Source organism: Equus przewalskii, chromosome 10 (genome assembly GCF_037783145.1).
Source record: "Equus przewalskii isolate Varuska chromosome 10, EquPr2, whole genome shotgun sequence".
NCBI classification, from domain to species: domain Eukaryota; kingdom Metazoa; phylum Chordata; class Mammalia; order Perissodactyla; family Equidae; genus Equus; species Equus przewalskii.
The window spans coordinates 17,606,086-17,623,594 of NC_091840.1; the positions used below are offsets into that span (position 1 = coordinate 17,606,086).

Below are 17,509 nucleotides of genomic sequence, written 5' to 3' on the forward strand. Positions count from 1 at the left end.
TTGCCGAGGCACCGGGAAGTTGACCCACTTCCGCATACCAACGCAGAGTTGTGATATCCTGGCCCAGGCACCAGTCAGAAATTGGAGGCTGGTGATAGCTCTGATGCCCTCCCTGATCCCAGCAAGAGAGGAGCTCAGAGAAGCCACAGGGAGGGAGGGAGGCTGGCTGTGCGACAGTGGCTAGGCCGTCACATCACTATATGGCCTCTCTACATCCCTGGAGCCCCAAGAGGGAGGCAGGGATTTCTGCAGTGGGGCGGCCACACCACATCCCCAACTGGACCTCAAATGGGAAGTCCCAATGGAGCATCAAGATACAGCAAAGAGGACGTGCCAAAGGGAGGTGCTAAACTAAGGTACATATTGTCAAAGTCAACAGCTAAAAAAATGTCCCTCTGACTCTAAAAGCTCTCTATCTCACAGAGGCTGTAAAGGGTGGAGAGGGCGAAGGGGAGAGAAGTTTTGAGGATTTCTTTGGAGAGAGTGGCTTGGAGGGCTGGTGGTGACCACATGGCAACCTCCCATCTCAGTCCCAATGAAGGGTTTCAAGGTGCCACTTGGAGACACTTCACACGTGTCCCCTATGGTTAGCAACATGGTGGACCTCTGTCAGAACCCCACCTGGGAAAGCTAGAGGAGGAGACGGGCTGGACCTGCTTTGGTGGCAGAGCGAAGGAGCGTGGTGACAGCCCTGTGGTCAGTCCGCATACCCAGAATTTGTTGGGGAAAGAACGCTCGTGTGTTTCCCAAGGAGCCAACGTGGGCACAGGGCAGCAATAATGTGGGGGCACCTAGACCATGTCCAGCAGGCCACCAACAGGATCAAGCCGACCTCAGCAGAGGTGTGGCGGGGGGGCGGATCTTCAGACTCCCAGGAGCTGAGGAAAGAGGAAGTGCTTGCCGGAATCAAGTGCAGAGGGAGCAAGCTTCAGGGGGGACAACTGGCATGGGGGAGTCTGGAAAATTCAAAACAGGTCCCCACAAGAGACAGAGTCAACTTTAAACACTGCAGAGAGTGTGAAGCCAGCTCTCGGTAGTGCCAGTCCAGCAAGAAGTTTCCTGCCCGCCTCCTCTCCCCTCCTGGGCCGGGGCTGCAGCCCCACTGAGCTTCCACTGCTACGTGGGCTGGGCATTCTAATTAGCATTTGCAGGCTGTGTTTTGGGACTATGGAGACGAAAGCAATTTGATTACCTAGGAGTGATTGAAAAGTCAAGAGTCAGCTAAAGTGTTCATCCCAGGCAGGAAAGGGGTCCGTCACTAAATAAATTGTCAAGGGACAGGGGGAGACAAAAATCAAGATACCCATGATGTCACCCCACGAGTCATTCCGGGGTCTTCAAACCACCTTCACTCTCAAGGATGGGGCCTGCCTGGCTTTGAGAACGCCCCTCCACCCCTCTCAGAAGACCAAGCGGCAGAGCAGAGCCCACTGTGACGGAGTGGGGGGCGCTGTCCGGCCTCTGCAGGGGCGCTCTCAGCTCGCCGAGCCCTGAGGAAGGGCTGCGGGCATCCCAAACGGCTGCCGGGAGCACCATCTTCAGGAGGGAAAGAAAACTCCCGCCTGGGACATGTACCCCCCTCTCCACTGCTGGCGACACCCTGCATTTCTGCTTGAGCACCCTCCAAATCATCAGGCTGGCGGCTGGAGTCCCTCTGTGAGCCCCATGAAGGGAATGTGAAGGACACGCAGCAGGAGCGCAGCCGAGCATCCGGTCCCCTGAGGGCCTGGGCGGCTCTCCAGAGACTCTGGTGCCCCGACGCCAGGGCTGGTTCTGGCCAGCGCCTTGTCTGAGCTATTTCCCATCATCCGTGTTGACAGGACAGTCTTGTCTTGCCTGTCCTATGCAGACACGTTTGAAAAGATAAGCCTAGAAACGGAGGCCGCATCACCTCGCTGTGTTCCTCAGGGGCTGTCCGATTAAGACCCTCCAAATGTGGGGTCAGTCATCTGGACCACCCTGCTGCACACCAGGCACTCCTGGGGGTAAACTGTCCCCTGGGAGGTGGCCCTGTTGCTGGGCAGCGTCCACTGGGAGGGTAGACAGACCTCAGGGGTGAGGAAGGCAGGATCTGCCATCGCCTACCTCAGAGAACCCTGCAGAGAACTCTCTGGAGGTGAGGTGCCACTGAGACAAGGAGAGGAGAAGTGAGAAGGAATCCGGCAGGTCCTCGAGCCTCTGGGAGGCTGGCAGGCAGCCACGGAAGCAACAGGCCAGTGAGGCATCAAGCCCAGAACAACCCGAGATTCCCAGAGGCCGGCATCCACCCACGTTCCTGCCTCCCTCAGAGACGAGCATAACCCGTGCTCCCACCCACTCCTCCAGCAGGTCAGCTGGGCACCCGGCGGCACCTGTCACACGCAGTCCTGGGAGCCACCCTCACCTGTGGTTCCTTCTGGGATCTCCGAGTCGGGCTGAGCGGCCGCCTGCTCGCCGGGGGCTCCCTCGTCCACTAAAGGTGCAGTCACGTCTGGAAACCACCAAGAGTCACCTGCGGGGCCAGGAGGAGCCTTGCCAGCCCCTCCCCTTTGCTTCTTGTAGGGGGCAGTGAGGGACGGGGAGGCAGGAGAGAGCTCAGCCGCATGCACAAAAGCAACACAAAGTAGGGCCCGAGCAGTGCTCCTGCCTGACGGCCCCCCAGGAAGCAAATTCATATTCTGCCTCAGTGGGATGCCCAGGCCACCTGCCAGGAAAGCCGGGGACAGACAGTACCCATGTCAACACTGCAGTGAGAGAGACTGCTGGGGATGGCCCCAGGTGTTTCTAAAGAAGAAATGTTGAAAACTAGACAATTGTTGTGAGGCCTTGGGCAAGTCCTTTGTCCTCTCTGGGCCTCAGTTTCCTCATCTGCAAAATCACCACCAGGTGACCTCCGAGTTTTCCTCCAGTTCTATTCCCCTTGTTCCCCCAAGCCCATGACCCAGGGTTGAAAAGCCCGGACTCCCCTGGGTGTTGTCCAGAGTCGGGTGCCTGACAACAGGCTTGCAGATGGGTCTGCCTTCAGAGCAGTGGCCGGAGGCAGAGACCACCACCAGGAGCTGCTGGGCTCTCGCATCCAGGTGGACTTCCCCAGTCGGCATTCCTCCCCAGCAGTGCCCTGGCACGCTCCCGGGCCGCTCCAGGCAAAAAATAAGGAGTCACCAGCTTTGAAAGCTTTCCAAGAGCCTGAGTCAGTTTAGTCAAAAGGAGCCCATTCTAATTACAGTCTTGGGAACAGGCGGAGCTGCCCGGCAGCACCCAGCCCAGCAGGCCCTTCCCTATGGGGCGAAGCTGAAGCTCGTGGGGTCCACACGTGTACAGAGTCCAGAGTGCAGCAAGATTGGCCAGAAGACTCTTCCAGAATAATGTTGATGGAGCACTGAAAACCATGATTTGGGAGGCTGGCATGAACTCTGGCATTGGTGTCCCAGGACTTTCTCAGGGTGGTAGGCAACTCGCAAAATTGCCCTAACAAGATCAGTGGGAAACGTCTTGTGTCACCAGCTCTAGGGAGGAGATGAAGAGCGTTTGGCCTGGGTCTTCTCCTCACTAGGCTGAGAGCCATGGGGGAAGGGCCATGCCCACTGTATCCTCCGCGGATGCACCCTCACTCCAAGCAATTGGCAGGCCCTTGACAGCTGCTTTCTGAGTTCATTCAAAGGGAGACGCTGGGGCAAGGCTCTCACCCTGTGACACAGCATCCAAAGTAATGGGCAGGGCCCGAAGAAATGCTGAGAACAGAACCACGAGCCTTCTTGGTTGGGGGATGGGGAGGTGGAGGGGCAGATACCGCAGACGGGTTACTCATAAGCCATTCCCAATGCCCTTCTCCCTTGATTTCTCCTACTAAAGGGGCTGAAAAGCAAAATGCTCAATGTGCCAGCCTCTCTTACAGCCAGGGGTGGCCATGAGATCCAGTTCTGGCCAATGAGACAGAAGTGGAAGTTGGCCAGGTGGGGCTTGCAGGGAGGTTCTTGCTTTCCTAATAAAAAGGGGACACGTTTGGTTTCAGGGCCCTTTTGGCTGCTTTGCTTTGCTACTTTCTTCTTGCTTTGAAGGCAGATGTGATGCTTGGAAGTGCAACAGCCATCTTGTAACCATGAGGCAACAATCCAACCATTAAGGACGGCAGAAGATAAAGAGGGAAGAAGACTGGCGACACTGGGGAGCGGCTGCCCAAGTCTACACATCTTATTATGTAAGGCAAGTAAACCTCTTCATATCTATGCCACAGTTAGTTGGGTTTTCCATCACGTGGAATCAAACACAGTCTTGACTGATGTAGATGGGAAGCAAGAGAGGGTGGTCAAGACCAGGACCCAGGAGCACTTTAGGAAATACGTGAGGAGCCTTATAATAACCTAGACACCCAATGTCCGGAGAGGAGAGGTTAGAAGATGGGCTGGAACTAACACCATGGCCGAGGTCCAGGGGCCCAGGCCAAGCCCAGAGTGCAAGAAACGAAGGACACTAAACCAAGACCAGCCCCAAAGTGTGAGCTTGGGGACACGCACTGACCTGCCCCCTGTCCTCAGCCAAATGGCTGCGCCGGGACCTGGTGGCTCATGAAAGAAGAACAAGGTGGGCAGGGACTTCTGAGGGCGTTTGGGGATGATAAGCGACATGGAGCAGGGGCTTTGAGGAGCTGTGCCTCGGCCCTGCTTTGTCACAGACCCCAGCCTCTTCAAGTGTGTCTGCCTCAAAGCACACACGTGATGAAGGTGTCCATCCCTGGCACTAGTGAGCAAGGCACAAAGCGGGGCTTGGCTCCCACAGCACTCCGGGGCCTGAGCCCCGTCCTGCAAAGCATTGAGCGAGCACATCTCTCAGCCAGAGGGAGACCCAACAGCACATGCAGCCAGGAGGGTGGCACGCATGGGCTCAAAGCATGGCTAAGCGCAGGCTGGAGGCACGGAGGGAGCTGTCTGCACGAAGTAATGAGAGGAGGGAGGCCCCACCTTCCGCGGTCGGAGTGCTCTTAGCATCAGAAGTTTCAGAGCCTGGTTCCTCAGATCCATCATCGGCGGGGGTCTGCAGGGGAGATTCTGGAACATACACAGTGAGCCCCTCAGAATGGCTGCCTCTCCCCACCCTCGCCTTTTGACCTCAGGAGGAACTTGGAGTAGTGTCTCTGGAGCTGAAAAATACCCAGTACGGAACCCAGATGGACAGAACATGCCGCATGATGAAACCATAAAGGGGACCACTCCCACCCCCACCCAACACAACTGCCCCCCCCCACACACTAGGGTCATCAGGCAAAGTAGCAGGTGAGGCACAGTTGTTGTTGGGCGAGAGGAGAAATTGCCTTTTAATCAGCTAGTGGTTCCAACTGAGGCGAAGGCTCTTACATTGACACAGAGGCAGCGGATACCAGCAAGCTAAGGCAGGAGAAACCCGGGGCTTTGTCCTCTCTTACTGGGAGATTAATGGGAGATCATTGCCATGAATTAATGACAAGTAGACACCTGGAAAAACACTCTGACAAGGAGTTAGCTCCGGGCAGACACCGTGCCTTCTAACTGCACATTTGCCTGCGTGTCTGGACTTCATCCAGCTGCTTTCACAGGAAGCTCTCCAAGTACTGACCAACAAGCCTTGAGTGACGCCTGAAATGTCAGCAACAGTTACCTACAAGAAAACTGTCCTTTCAGAATCCGAAGCCAAGAAGCTTCCGGTAGACTCAAAGTCACGCCACCGGGGGTAGCCCTGGAGTCAGTTTCAGGATGGGGGTTGGGGGGCTGGTTCTGAGCATGAGGCAGAACCTTGAGATGAAAAAAGCCAAGTGGCGTTCAAGGGCACTTGGAGATCAGACACCAGGCTCCTTTGCTAAAACACCTCCCTGGACACCAGCCCTGGCCGCGCCCATCCAGCCAAAGAAGGGCTAATTCCGCCGAACAAGCTCCCTGGTCCTGGAGCTTGCAAAAACCTGCAGACAGCCTCAAGACGCCTGCAGACAAACGTGAGGGATGTCACGCACACTGTCTGCTGAGCCTTGTTATTACTGACCAGGCTTGACTGTCCGAGCACAGAGCAGGTGGGCGTGATGGCACCCCAAGCAAGCTTGTTCCCCAAACTCCCCCTCCCCTAACCCACCCCGAGTCTGCAAGTCTCATTATTTGCATTATCCTTGTTAAATTTCCTGGAGAGAGGGAGGGAGGGAGGGAGGAGGAGGAAGCCTCTTTGAACGTCTTATCTGGAAGGTATAACCTGTAGCACTGTTTAATTCATCAGGGTGCATTCTTTCATCAGTTAACCAACTTTCACTCACTCTGTAGCTTTCTTTGGCTGTACCTAGTCCTATTCCGACTTTTAGCATCCACTTAGACGCTCTTTGTTCTAGTATTTCACATGTGATTTCTTGTCATTATTCAAAATAGTCTCTGTCACTTATCTCAAATGTTGCTAGTAAAGTGACACCTTCTGCCAAGTCACAGCCCTCACTCCCCGTACAAAAATAACTCATTCTAAATCCTTAGCACCGAGAATAAATTTGTTGAGAACTATGAAAATCTCTTAGGTATCACTTTCTTTCTTTCTTTTTTCTTTTATTTATTTTTTTGAGGAAGATTAGCCCTGAGCTAACTGCTGCCAATCCTCCTCTTTTTGCTGAGGAAGATAGGCCCTGAGCTAACATCTGTGCCCATCTTCTTCCACTTTATATGTGGGACGCCTGCCACAGCATGGCTTGCCAAGCAGTGCCACGTCCGTACCTGGGATCTGAACTGGCGAACCCCGGGCCGCCAAAGCGGAAGGTCTGAACTTAACCGCTGCACCACCAGCCGGCTTTCTTGGGGGGTATATTCTTCAGGTTAGCAAACTATCTTCAAATGCTTTCCTTTCCCAGTGGTGACAAAAAGATCAGCAACTTAAAATTTGCATATATGTATATATCATATACACATGTTTTAGCATAGACCTTCTGGTCACATTTTATGTTAAAAAATTGAATGGTTTTAGTAAACATTAGGCAACTTGAGACACAAAATAACTTGGTGAACTTATCCTTACTTTACAAATAGAATTTACTTTCCCTGTCAAAAACTAGGAGTGGTAAAAACCACTTTTTATTTTCTGGGCTTTTTTAAAAAATGAACTTATTGTTTGAGAACAGTTTTAGATTTATGGAAAAATTGCAAAGATACGACAGAGACTACATCCCACCTCCAGTTTCCCCAATTATTAACATCCCACATCATGATGGTACATTTGTTGCAACATAATGTATATTTTTAACTCAATTTTTAAACCAGACTACCCTAATAGAGTGTCATTGGCACAGTTCATACGGGGCAGAATTCAGGATGTTGTGATTCTAGGTTCGATCCCACCCATGAGAGGTTAATAAGTGAAGTTTCAGGGGTCGTGGCTGAGAGTGACCAGAGGCAGCTGCCTTGGAGCTGGAGGTTCTGCTCAAGCAGCGCCATATCCTAGCCCCATGACCTCCGAGAGGAAACCCTGTTTGTCATCTGTAAACTGGGGACAAGAACATCTGCTCTCAGCCCTCATTGTGAGCATCACCTGAGACACTGGTGGTGAAAGCCTTTGCCACTGGTAGAGTTCTACAAAATGCCTCAATTATCACCTTAAGGAAGTTCCCTTACAAGTAGGGTGGCCATATAGTTTATCACCCAAATCGGGACCCCTGAAAGTGAAAGCAGCAGTACTAACAATGACGCAGAACAGACACGTGCGGGGATGTGTGGGCTCAGATCCTCGGATGAGAGCTCAGCTGCCCTCTGTGGGGACCTGAAACTTAGCAGCTCCGGTTGGAGCCAGGCTATGGCCTGGGAGAGTCCGAATGCACATTTCTTGCTACCACGTGGTGCCTGACACCAGGCAGGGAGGTCTGGGCTCACTGGGAACGCTTGGCTGGAGCGGGCGTTTCCCCCACTCCCCTCACCCAGAGCTTCAGGCTGGCTGGGATCCTAAAAAAGCCAGAGGGCAGCCCCTGAGCTCCCAGGGACAGCACGCCCACCTCCTCTAACTTGGAGCCCGCTGTCTAATTCCCAAGCTGCTCCGACTCCAGCACATTCTTTCCTTAAACAGATACAGAGAAGTCAGCCTTTGAAACAAGGTCCCCCCAACAAGTCCTGAACCCTCTCCAAGGTAGGGATCATTGTGCCACATGCTTCCCAGACCCAGGGCACCTCCTGGTCACCCTGCCTCCTCCAGGGAACTTCTTGGACACATGTACCCAGAAGAGGGCACTTCCCACCTGGGAGCTCCACCACTTTGATCCACTACCCGACACCCCAGGCTGCAAAGTCTTTCTCTGATGTTTAGCATTAAAAGAGATAAGTAGATTGTTTGCTATTTTGTGTCCTTAGAAATGGGTCTGGAGGGCAGGCATGACATCCTTCTTACACTGGGGCCAGCTTGGTGCTCCCCAAAGCGACTCAGGGGCTGGCATGGGGAGCAGGAGAGAGGGCTCTGTGTGCTCCACGGGGCTCCCCAAACTTGGGGACGTGATGGAAGATCACGTGAAATGAAACACATTTGTTTGGAAGGGGAGAGGAGGAGGCCTAGCCAATTTGGCCAAAAGACTGTATTTTAGAATATTTAGAAGTTGATGCAGTTTATTAATGTAGATATAGTAGGAATCCCAGAGCTAACAAACTCTTGTTGAACAGGGCCCAGACAGGCCTGCAAGGAAGAGAGAATGTATAAAGCCACATATTTTGCATGCTAACCAATACTGCTGATTTATAGGTTAACAGGTGTGGGGAAAGACTCAAGAGAGTACCCTGTATTAATTAGACTGGCAAACCCCCTGCAATCTTTGTCACACTACATCCACTTATGTGGCAAACTCTCCTTTGGAAAGGTACATTTTCAAATAGGCTCACATTTTGAGTTATCTTGGTCCATTCAAATTATGAGGCTTCACTCTATGGGAAATTTAACACCATAAAGTATTTAAAATTCCTTTAAAAATCTGGATGTAAACCCTTCCTGCCAACCCTTTCCAAAGCAAGTGGGTTGCCGGTGATCCCCCAGGCACCGGGCCTGTTGTGCAGGACTATGCACTAACCTTTCAGACCGTGGTCCATGTCACCCTCCTGGTCTTGCAGCAGAGTGTAGCCCCCCTGGGAGGGGAGCTCTTTCCTCTCCTCCAGCCCATACGCGCCAGCATGATCTTCCATCACGTCGAACTCCTGGCGGGGCTCAGCCATCCTGGTTCAAGGCCCACCTGGGGAAGGAAGATGGGAGGATGAGGTTGGGATGCTGAGCCGAAGCTAAGTGCTTGGGGGTGGGGTGGGGGCAGGGAGAGAGGTGCCACCTCCCCAGTTCATGGCAGACCCAGGGCACCTCCTGGTCACCCTGCCTCCTCCCCGCTGACCCTGCACACCTGGTGGTTTTGAATATGAATTGATGTGATGTTGGTGAATTAAAAGTGCACAGACATGTAAATAACGCTTTGGCAGGAATACAGGAGCGAGGGATGAGGTTGGGTGTCTGGTTGTTGGGAAGGGTGTACAGGGATCCTCCTGCCATCAACAGGGATCAAGGCATCAACAGGGCCTCCTGGTGAGGAAAATGAGGCGCAGAGAAGCAATGTGACTGTCCCATCACCACAACTGCCCAGCGGAACCACCTCCTGACTGGGTGTCCTGACTCCCCGACTCCGAGTCCGGCAGCCCCTGGAGGTCAGGGCTGTGGTCTCCACGCACCTCACTGGCACCCACCGCGACCCTTAAGGTGTGCATCCACGGGCCGGGCTGAGCAGCCCCTACCAGGGCCCCGCGGGGGACACCAGGCTGTGGAGCTGAAGAGCGACAGGCCCCCCCCTTTACCTGCAAAGCCCCAGCTGAGCGGCTGCGGCTGCTCCACAGAGCCCGCGAGAAATGAGCACTAGTACTGTGTCCTCATCTTTATCAAGAATATCTGGCTCTTCATTTTAAAAATAACTCACAACTTTGAATTTCTGGACTTTTAAGAGTGCCATTTTGCTCTGGTTCATTCATGCTATTTTGGATTATTGCATGCTTTACATTTTTATCTCTGTAATTTGAGTCTCCTGTCTTTTACTTTGATATCTTCCTTTTAAATGATCTACTTATCTCATATTATTAATTTTCTACTTTATATTTATTTTTATGCTTATTTTTGAAACTCCCCTGTTCTAGTTGCTTTCACTTCCTCCTTTTATACTTTTATAATTATTGGTCTTCATTTTTATTTTTTAACCTTTAAAAAACTCAGCTGTCTATGTTTTGATTTATTTTACATACATTTAACTATTTATTATATATATTTACATGTACATATATTTACATATTATATATACTATATAATATATTATATATTTATATAAGTTTATATAATACATATATTTATTAACATATATGTAATAAAATATATGTAAACATTATTTACATGTTTATTGATTTATTTTACATATATTTATTTATATTATTATATTGTTTCACTATTTTTACTTAAAACTTTCTACGCTATATTTATTTTAGTCTTTCATTAATTAATGTTTTAATTTCTTTGAGATAATTACAGACTTACAGCAGTTAATTTTAACCTTTTTGAAATCCCTTTAAGATATATTTTCCCGATGTTACCTTCCATCTTTCTAACCTTTTAGGTTGCTTTTATTTTCCTTTCATCTTTCCTTTATCCTTTTTGAGGAAGATTAGCCCTGAGCTAACATCTGCCACCAATCCTCCTCTTTTTGCTGAGGAAGACTGGCCCTGAGCTAACATCCATGCTCATCTTCCTCTACTTTCTATGTGGGACGCCTGACACAGCATGGCTTGCCAAGCAGGCCATTTCCGCCACACCCGGGATCCAAACTGGCAAACCCTGGGCCACTGAAGTAGAACATGCGAACTTAACTGCTGCACCACCAGGCCGGCCCATCACCTTCCCTTTTTAAAATTGTAACTTTTATAATTTTTTCATAATTTTAATCTAAACTTAGTCTTGATTTTAATTTTTAAAATTTGTGCTGCCATTTCTCCTTCTTTATTACCTTTCATGTATGTTCTTACCTTTATTCTAATTTTGTTTGCAGTATTTACTTTAAATCTCTAATTTTCCTTTATAGTTTGTTAATAGTTGTCCCCTACGTTTCCGTTTTCATTTCACAGACTGTTCTTCAGTGGCACACAGGAGGGAGGCATGGGTCACTTGTCAAGGGGACAGCTGATGAGACAAACTGGAGAGGACAGGGTCCTTCTCCTTCCTGCCTCCACTGCATCCAGCTTTCTGGTTTCTGTGATCAATGAATAATGACCGCCTGCCACGGGCCAGGTGTAGAGGGCACACCTGATGTCACGCATTCTCTAACTGTGCTATGAGTTGCAGGATGTTCTAAAGTCCATAGTCTCACCTCTGACAGGTGTTGGGCAAGGCATATACATGGTGGGCTACAGGGTGACAGGGGCCGGCTGCCTAGGGCAGAGCTTCGATCTAACACTTCCCAGACTGATGCTGGCGGCAGGAAAGCCAGGCACTGTGGTTATAGCAGCTGGCCACTGGCATACTCATGCCCAGCTTCGTTCCTCTCCCTTCTAGGCAGGACACGCTGGTGTTGGTGTCTGAGGCCTCTTCTCCACCCATGATGTAGGATAAGGAGCTGGAGAGAGCTGGGATGGTCTAGGAGGGTTTTAAGAACGAGGTCAGGGGGACCTCTGCTGGGCCAGGCAGAGGGTGGGTGGCCTGGCTCCACTTAGGCGGCTACTGTCTATAGAGAAGGGGCACATTTTCACTCTCACCGAGACCCTCGTCCCTCAGAGACCCTCAGGAGCGGCGTCTGAGGCTGAGTGTCTCCCAGCCTCTGACGTCTCCCCAAGGACGAGCAAGATTTTTTGTTTTTGGAAGGTCAAAGTCCCCTTCCTCCTTCAAGGCTTAGGATTTGGCGGTGCTATTCTCTACCTTGAGATATGCTGAGAGTCTGCTTCCCTTAGAAAGTCCCCAAATGTAAGAGCCTCTCTTCCAAGAGGAAGCGGTTCCACTATCCAAGAATCAGCTACTGCTCCCCACCCAGCTCTGGGCAGCAACGCGCCTCTCTTCCTCACGGAGCCTCTCTCAAGACATCCCTGGTCACTGACCGACTGCTCAGCCCTGGGACCAGCCACCTCATCTGGCTGACTCACCAGGACCCCCGTCCTGGAGCCCCGAAGCTTGAGGCGTCCCAGACTGGCTGGAGACACTACACGCGCCCCAGGCGGGCCAGGCCAGCCAACTCAGGTCACCCCGTTCAACCCGCAGCTAAAGTCTTAGCCAACACTAAGAAGTATAACGAGCTCTCTGGTTTTGTCCTTTAGAATTGATGGATTCCTTTCAATGACCAGGTTTTCCCTCCTGGAACAAGGTGGATGGAGGTATCAAAGTAAAAATCTGACGTGTTCGCTGCCTCTGTGATAAAATGCCCATTTATATCCTTTGCTTCTCTGCTCAGGTCTCGGGTCTCATTGTACCGACTTGAGTGAGCTCTTAGTGTATGAATAATATTAAGTCTTTATCCTATTTGTGGCAGATAATTTCTCCAGTCAGTTGTCTTTGATTTTGGTTTCTGACAGATGGGTTTTAATTTTTATATTATCTATTTTCCTTTGTGATTTATGTTATTGTGCTATGATACAGAAAGATCATCAATATTTTCTATGTTTTTAGTGAACTAATTCTTTATATTTATTAATTCATCTGGAATTTATTTAGGTGTATGATGTGAAAATCTAAAAACTTTCCCCCAAATATAATAGCTAAGCCAATGGGCCCAGCCCTATTTAAAGAACAATCAATCCTCTTTCCCAGGTGAATAACTCTGCTCTAAAATCTGTCCCTTTTGGTGATAGAGGCACCGATTTAAGCTTTGGATCTCAAGTCTTATTCTGGAGGTGGGCTTAGACACTCTCATTTCCTTTTTCAAAATTGGTTGACCTTCCCACATATTTTCTCTTCCCGATGCACTTGACAACATTGCTTCTAAAATTCTCAAAATTCCATTGGGATTTTGGCTGGAATTGTGTTATGTGCCAGAAGGATAAAAATTGCTCTCTTCATAATATTTAGTGTCCCCACGCAAGAGCATAGTATGTTTTCTCATTTATTCTAGTCTCTAAATCTCTCAGTCCTGCACCTTTCTTGCTGAGGTCCCTCTTGATGCCTTGTTGTCCTTTGTGTTATCTTTGTGAGTGGGACACCCCCCTGTATCATGTTGAGGATCTATTAATAAGGGCTCTGGGTTTCCACGGCAGAGGTGATTATGGCTGGAGCTCCACTGCTGCCACTGGCACAGCAGTGGTGGGATCCCCTTGAGGAATGAACTTCAGGACCATGTTCTAGGCTTCTCTTTATCAGATGGATGCGGTCCCCTAGCAGAAAATCTCTCACTCAATGAACTTGTGAAAAGAAGCTGACAGAGATTGAGAGGGGTTCTGCAGGAGAAGAATGTGCGCGTGGGGTCTGCTCTTATCTCTACTCTTGAGGGCAGCTTGCCCCCAATCCTGTGGTTGCTCATATTTTAAAAAATTATGGGTTTTAGAGAAAGCAGCTCTTCCAAAGGAGCCTGGGAGGTGTGAGAAGCCAGGGAACCACACGCTCAGTGGCTCACCACGCTCTACTCATCGTTAAATCAAGGAAGTCCCAGAGCCCACCCTCCGATTATGCCCTGAAAAGACAGGCTCCCTGATTAAAGTTCTCTTCCTCTGGTTCCCTGGTGCTGCCAGCCCCAGCCGTCCTTCTGAGCGTCCCCACTGCCCTGCATGCGCTCCCCTATCTGTCCGCTCATTCCTTTGCACAAAGCAAGAGAAGATAAAATGCGCCATGTGGCAGGCCAGGCTCAACGTGGGCCTGAAGATTAGCGTGAACTCTAAGCAGACCTTAGTTACCTAAAATGTGTCTAGACAGTACTTATGCAAATTTGGCATAAATTAAAGTTGAAGTCGTGTTTGTGCAACACGAGCCATTTTCCCTTTGGACTTACATCATATTCTCAGAGGCAGGCCCCACCACCCCAGGCTTATGTCCAGTTCAGAGGGCTTGCTCGTGCTGTGGCCGCGGTCGGCCCTTCTCCACCCATCTGCATGACCACCAGGTTGGTGATGGATGGGGTAAACACATGACCTGGTGTCTGCTCCTCTCTCGGACGAGTCTGGAGGTGGGCGAGGTGGCCAGTTTGGACTTTGTTCACAGGCACAAGCAGGGGCGGCACCTAAGAGGGGCCCCAAGGTAAATTTGGCAGCAGTAGGCAGGCCAACTGGATGGGTAAGAAAGGGCTGTTGGCAGGGAGGTGACTGCCTTGGTGTAGGCATACGGTCACAAGGCCAGAACTAGAGTGGAGACAGAGGTGATGGAAAGGAAGAGACAGACCCAAGAAATATACTTTAGAGATTAGACTGGGCTTCAAAATTCGGTTGGGGTCGGGGAGAAAGATCAGAATCCAGAATTACACTAGAAGTGGGGGCTCGGATGGCTGGGCAAATGGGAGCGGGGGTAACAGCCAAAGGGGACACTACCAGGAGCGAAGGCAGCTGGTCGACAAGGACGGGTCCTGCTCAAAAGAAGACTCCTCCCACTGCATTTTACTAACTGGTGACTCATTTGACTTAATAAGCCCTAGAAAACATATTCTGCTATCCCTCTTGACTTCCACTATAATTTAAAATTTAAAGTATTTTTATGGATTTTTAAAAAATGGATCTACAATGGAACAGTATTTCACTTTAGCTTCAGATCAAGGGTTAGCAACTTTTTTCTGGAAAGGGCTACACAGTAAAAATTTTAGGCTTTGTGGGCACGTAGTCCTAACTACCCAATTCTGCCATTGCAGCAAGAAAGTACCCATTGATGACGGGCACTCAGATGAATGAGGGTGGCTCTGCTCCAGTAACACGATTTATGGGCACTGAAATTTGAATTGCATATAATTTTCCATGGGTCAGGAAATCTAATTTGTCTTTTGTTTTTGTTTTTCTCAACCATTTGAAAATGTAAAGACCATTCTTGGCTCAGGGCCAGATCCGGCCCGTGGGCCACAGTTTACAGACTCCTGTCTTCAGCTTTTCCACTATTTCTTCTCCTCTCTCAATAGTGGAAAAAAAAAAAAGATCTAATTAAGCCTTAGCAAGAAGCATTGTGCAGTTGGTCACCTCCTATATTCTCAGGTATAGATTTTTGCCTTTGATGTTAGGTTTTCTTCAGCGGCTTCCAGAAGTTTCCACAGGTTCCAAGTCAGGAGCAGGAGAGTTAAGGGTCATTCCCAGTACTTGGGCCAGTGCCCCACTGTCCTGGGGACTGGGGACATGCATCCACCGTACAAGCCCTTCGGCGGCCAGGCTGCTCGTTCAGCCCCACAGAGCAGATGACAGGGCGATGGGTCTCAGTGTCCTGGCTTCCAATGATCCCTCCGCCCCCTCCCCAGCACCAGCACTGGCCCCGCAGAGCTGGACAAAGTCAGACCCACCAAGAGGAAGCTGAACAAATTACAAGGGCCGCTGGAGAAATGAAATCATCCTTAAAAACACAGGCTACTATTCACTATGCGAAATAAATAAAGCGTGTGCTCTCAAGGGCCAATATTCTCCTTTGGGGAGAAAAGTGGAACTCGTGGGAAGAACCCTCACCACTCCCGCCTCCTCCTGCCAATCCCGGGGCAGCAAACGCCCTTCGCTTCATGGACCTCAGATTCAACAAGCTGTCTCTTCAACTCGGCTGGGCCAGGCCACCTGACCCCGCGCTAGCGTTTGGTACCTACAGTCCACATTACGAGAGGCAAGTCTGCATTCTGGAGCATCCCTGAGGGTCTACTGGACATAAGCAGGAAATAGAACCTAGAAGGTGGTTGTCCTTGGAGAGCAAAATGAAGTAACTCTTCTCTCAGTCTTAGACAAACACTGATTGAGCAGGAGAACGCAAGTTCTGTTGGTGGGGGGACCTGGATGAGTCACCGCTGTAGCCGCAGGGCCTGGCACACAGTCGGTGCTCCCACAGCCCCTGTCAGACGAGCACTTGCTCCGTGTGGGCAACTCACAGGCATGCCACTGACCCCTCACAGCAATCCTTTGAGGGCAGTACCATCATCATCATCATCATCATCATTGACGATTCCCATTGGACAGATGAGGAATCTGGGAGGTAATCTGCCCAAAGTCACACAGCCAGTAACACGTGGCGCCAGGACGCAAAGCCTGTGTCCTGACAGAATGCTCATCTGCCCCTCACTGCCAGTTCTTCCATCCTGGACCATAAAACATTCCCCAACCTTCTGGGGAGCACAGGTCTGGGGTGTGGAAGGAGCACTGTCCAGGACTCACACACCGCGGTTGTGTGCCCAACTCACTTCTTTCAACCTTCTTCACCCACAAAATGTCACTTGGTGACCCCTGAGCTCACTTCCTGCTCTGACATTTCATTCTAAGTGGGTCCACTGGGCCTGTGTCCTCTGGCTTGGGAGCCTGGGTGTCAGTGCAGGACAGCAGGGGGCCCCTAGCCCAGGCCTGGGTTCCGATGCCTCTGAGCCCCCAGGATTTCCACTTCCTCTTCCAGCTAACAAAAGCCAGTTGCTCCCTATCAGACCTTCCCTGGGGTTGCTAACCTACAGCCCCAGGCTTTGCCCGGCAGGCACAGTTCTCCAGGGGGTCTGTAGGTTTCAGCTGGCCTGGAGCAATCTCTACCTGAAGGAGGTGAACACCCAACAGCCTTCACACACCCAGTGCCACGCCTCCTATTCCTTCTAATTTTCTTATTCATGGTAATACATCTTGGTAATGAGTAATTCAGGTTCTAGAAAGCTCCTTGGGTAAACCAGGGTGATACTCAACACCCTGTTGGCAGTTCTGTAATATTAATAGCATCTGTTTATTTGAGCCCTGACTAGGAGCCAGGCACAATTATGGGGGAGACAGAGAGAGAGAATCTCTCCATAACTCTACAACCTCGTGAGAGGAATTATCGTCCCCACTTTCTGGATAAGGAAACAAGCTCAGAGAGATTCAGAAACCTGCTTAGGGTCACACAGCTGGTAGGCAGCAGAGAAGGGTGTGAACTCTGATCTTTTGAGGTAAAACCCATCTCTAGGGTACTGAATCATCCTGGTGCCTTCCCAACAGAAAGTTAAAAAAAACACAGCCGTTTTCTCCCCGCAAGACTCGGGGAAATGACCCCGCGGCAGGGGCTGGTCCCGCGCCCTGGCTGCCTGGCCGTCCACGCTGCCGCCAGCGCCAGGCGTCTGAATCAAACGGGTCCGACAGTCCGCCTCTGGGGGCGGCAGCCGTCGCTAGGGGGCAGCAGACGCCCGGCCGGGGTGGGGGGCCGCCGTGACTCAGCGGAATCACCGCCGCCAGCCCGGTGGTGCTGTCCAGAGAAAGGAGGGTCGCCCGTAGACCCCTCAGGTTAAAAACCCAAACTGGAATTGCACAACCTTGTGAATATTCTGAAAATAGTGAATTGTACCCTTCCAAAGGATGACGTTTATGGCATCTGGCACATCGTAATAAAGCTGTTAGTAAAAAACAAACACCCTAAATGGATCTCTCAGATCGCTGAAGATCAAGCAGAGATAAACCTAGAA

General features: G+C 50.6%; 1 protein-coding gene across 21 annotated transcripts in view; it reads right to left on the reverse strand.

Moving 5' to 3' along the window:
- The window catches only part of MAPT (microtubule associated protein tau), a 102,202-nt gene that overhangs the window by 38,091 nt on the left and 46,602 nt on the right, over positions 1-17,509 (reverse strand). For 15 of the 21 annotated variants that reach the window (XM_070560276.1, XM_070560274.1, XM_070560270.1 and 12 more), the window contains exons 2-4: positions 9,014-9,172; positions 4,938-5,024; positions 2,384-2,470 (exon numbers count right to left, since the gene is read on the reverse strand). In XM_070560276.1, coding sequence (XP_070416377.1) covers positions 2,384-2,470; positions 4,938-5,024; positions 9,014-9,155 — 316 coding nt within the window. In that variant the 5' untranslated portion in view covers positions 9,156-9,172. The remainder of the gene's footprint in view (positions 1-2,383; positions 2,471-4,937; positions 5,025-9,013; positions 9,173-17,509) is intronic. The other 6 variants (XM_070560280.1, XM_070560278.1, XM_070560271.1 and 3 more) reach the window with 1 other exon arrangement.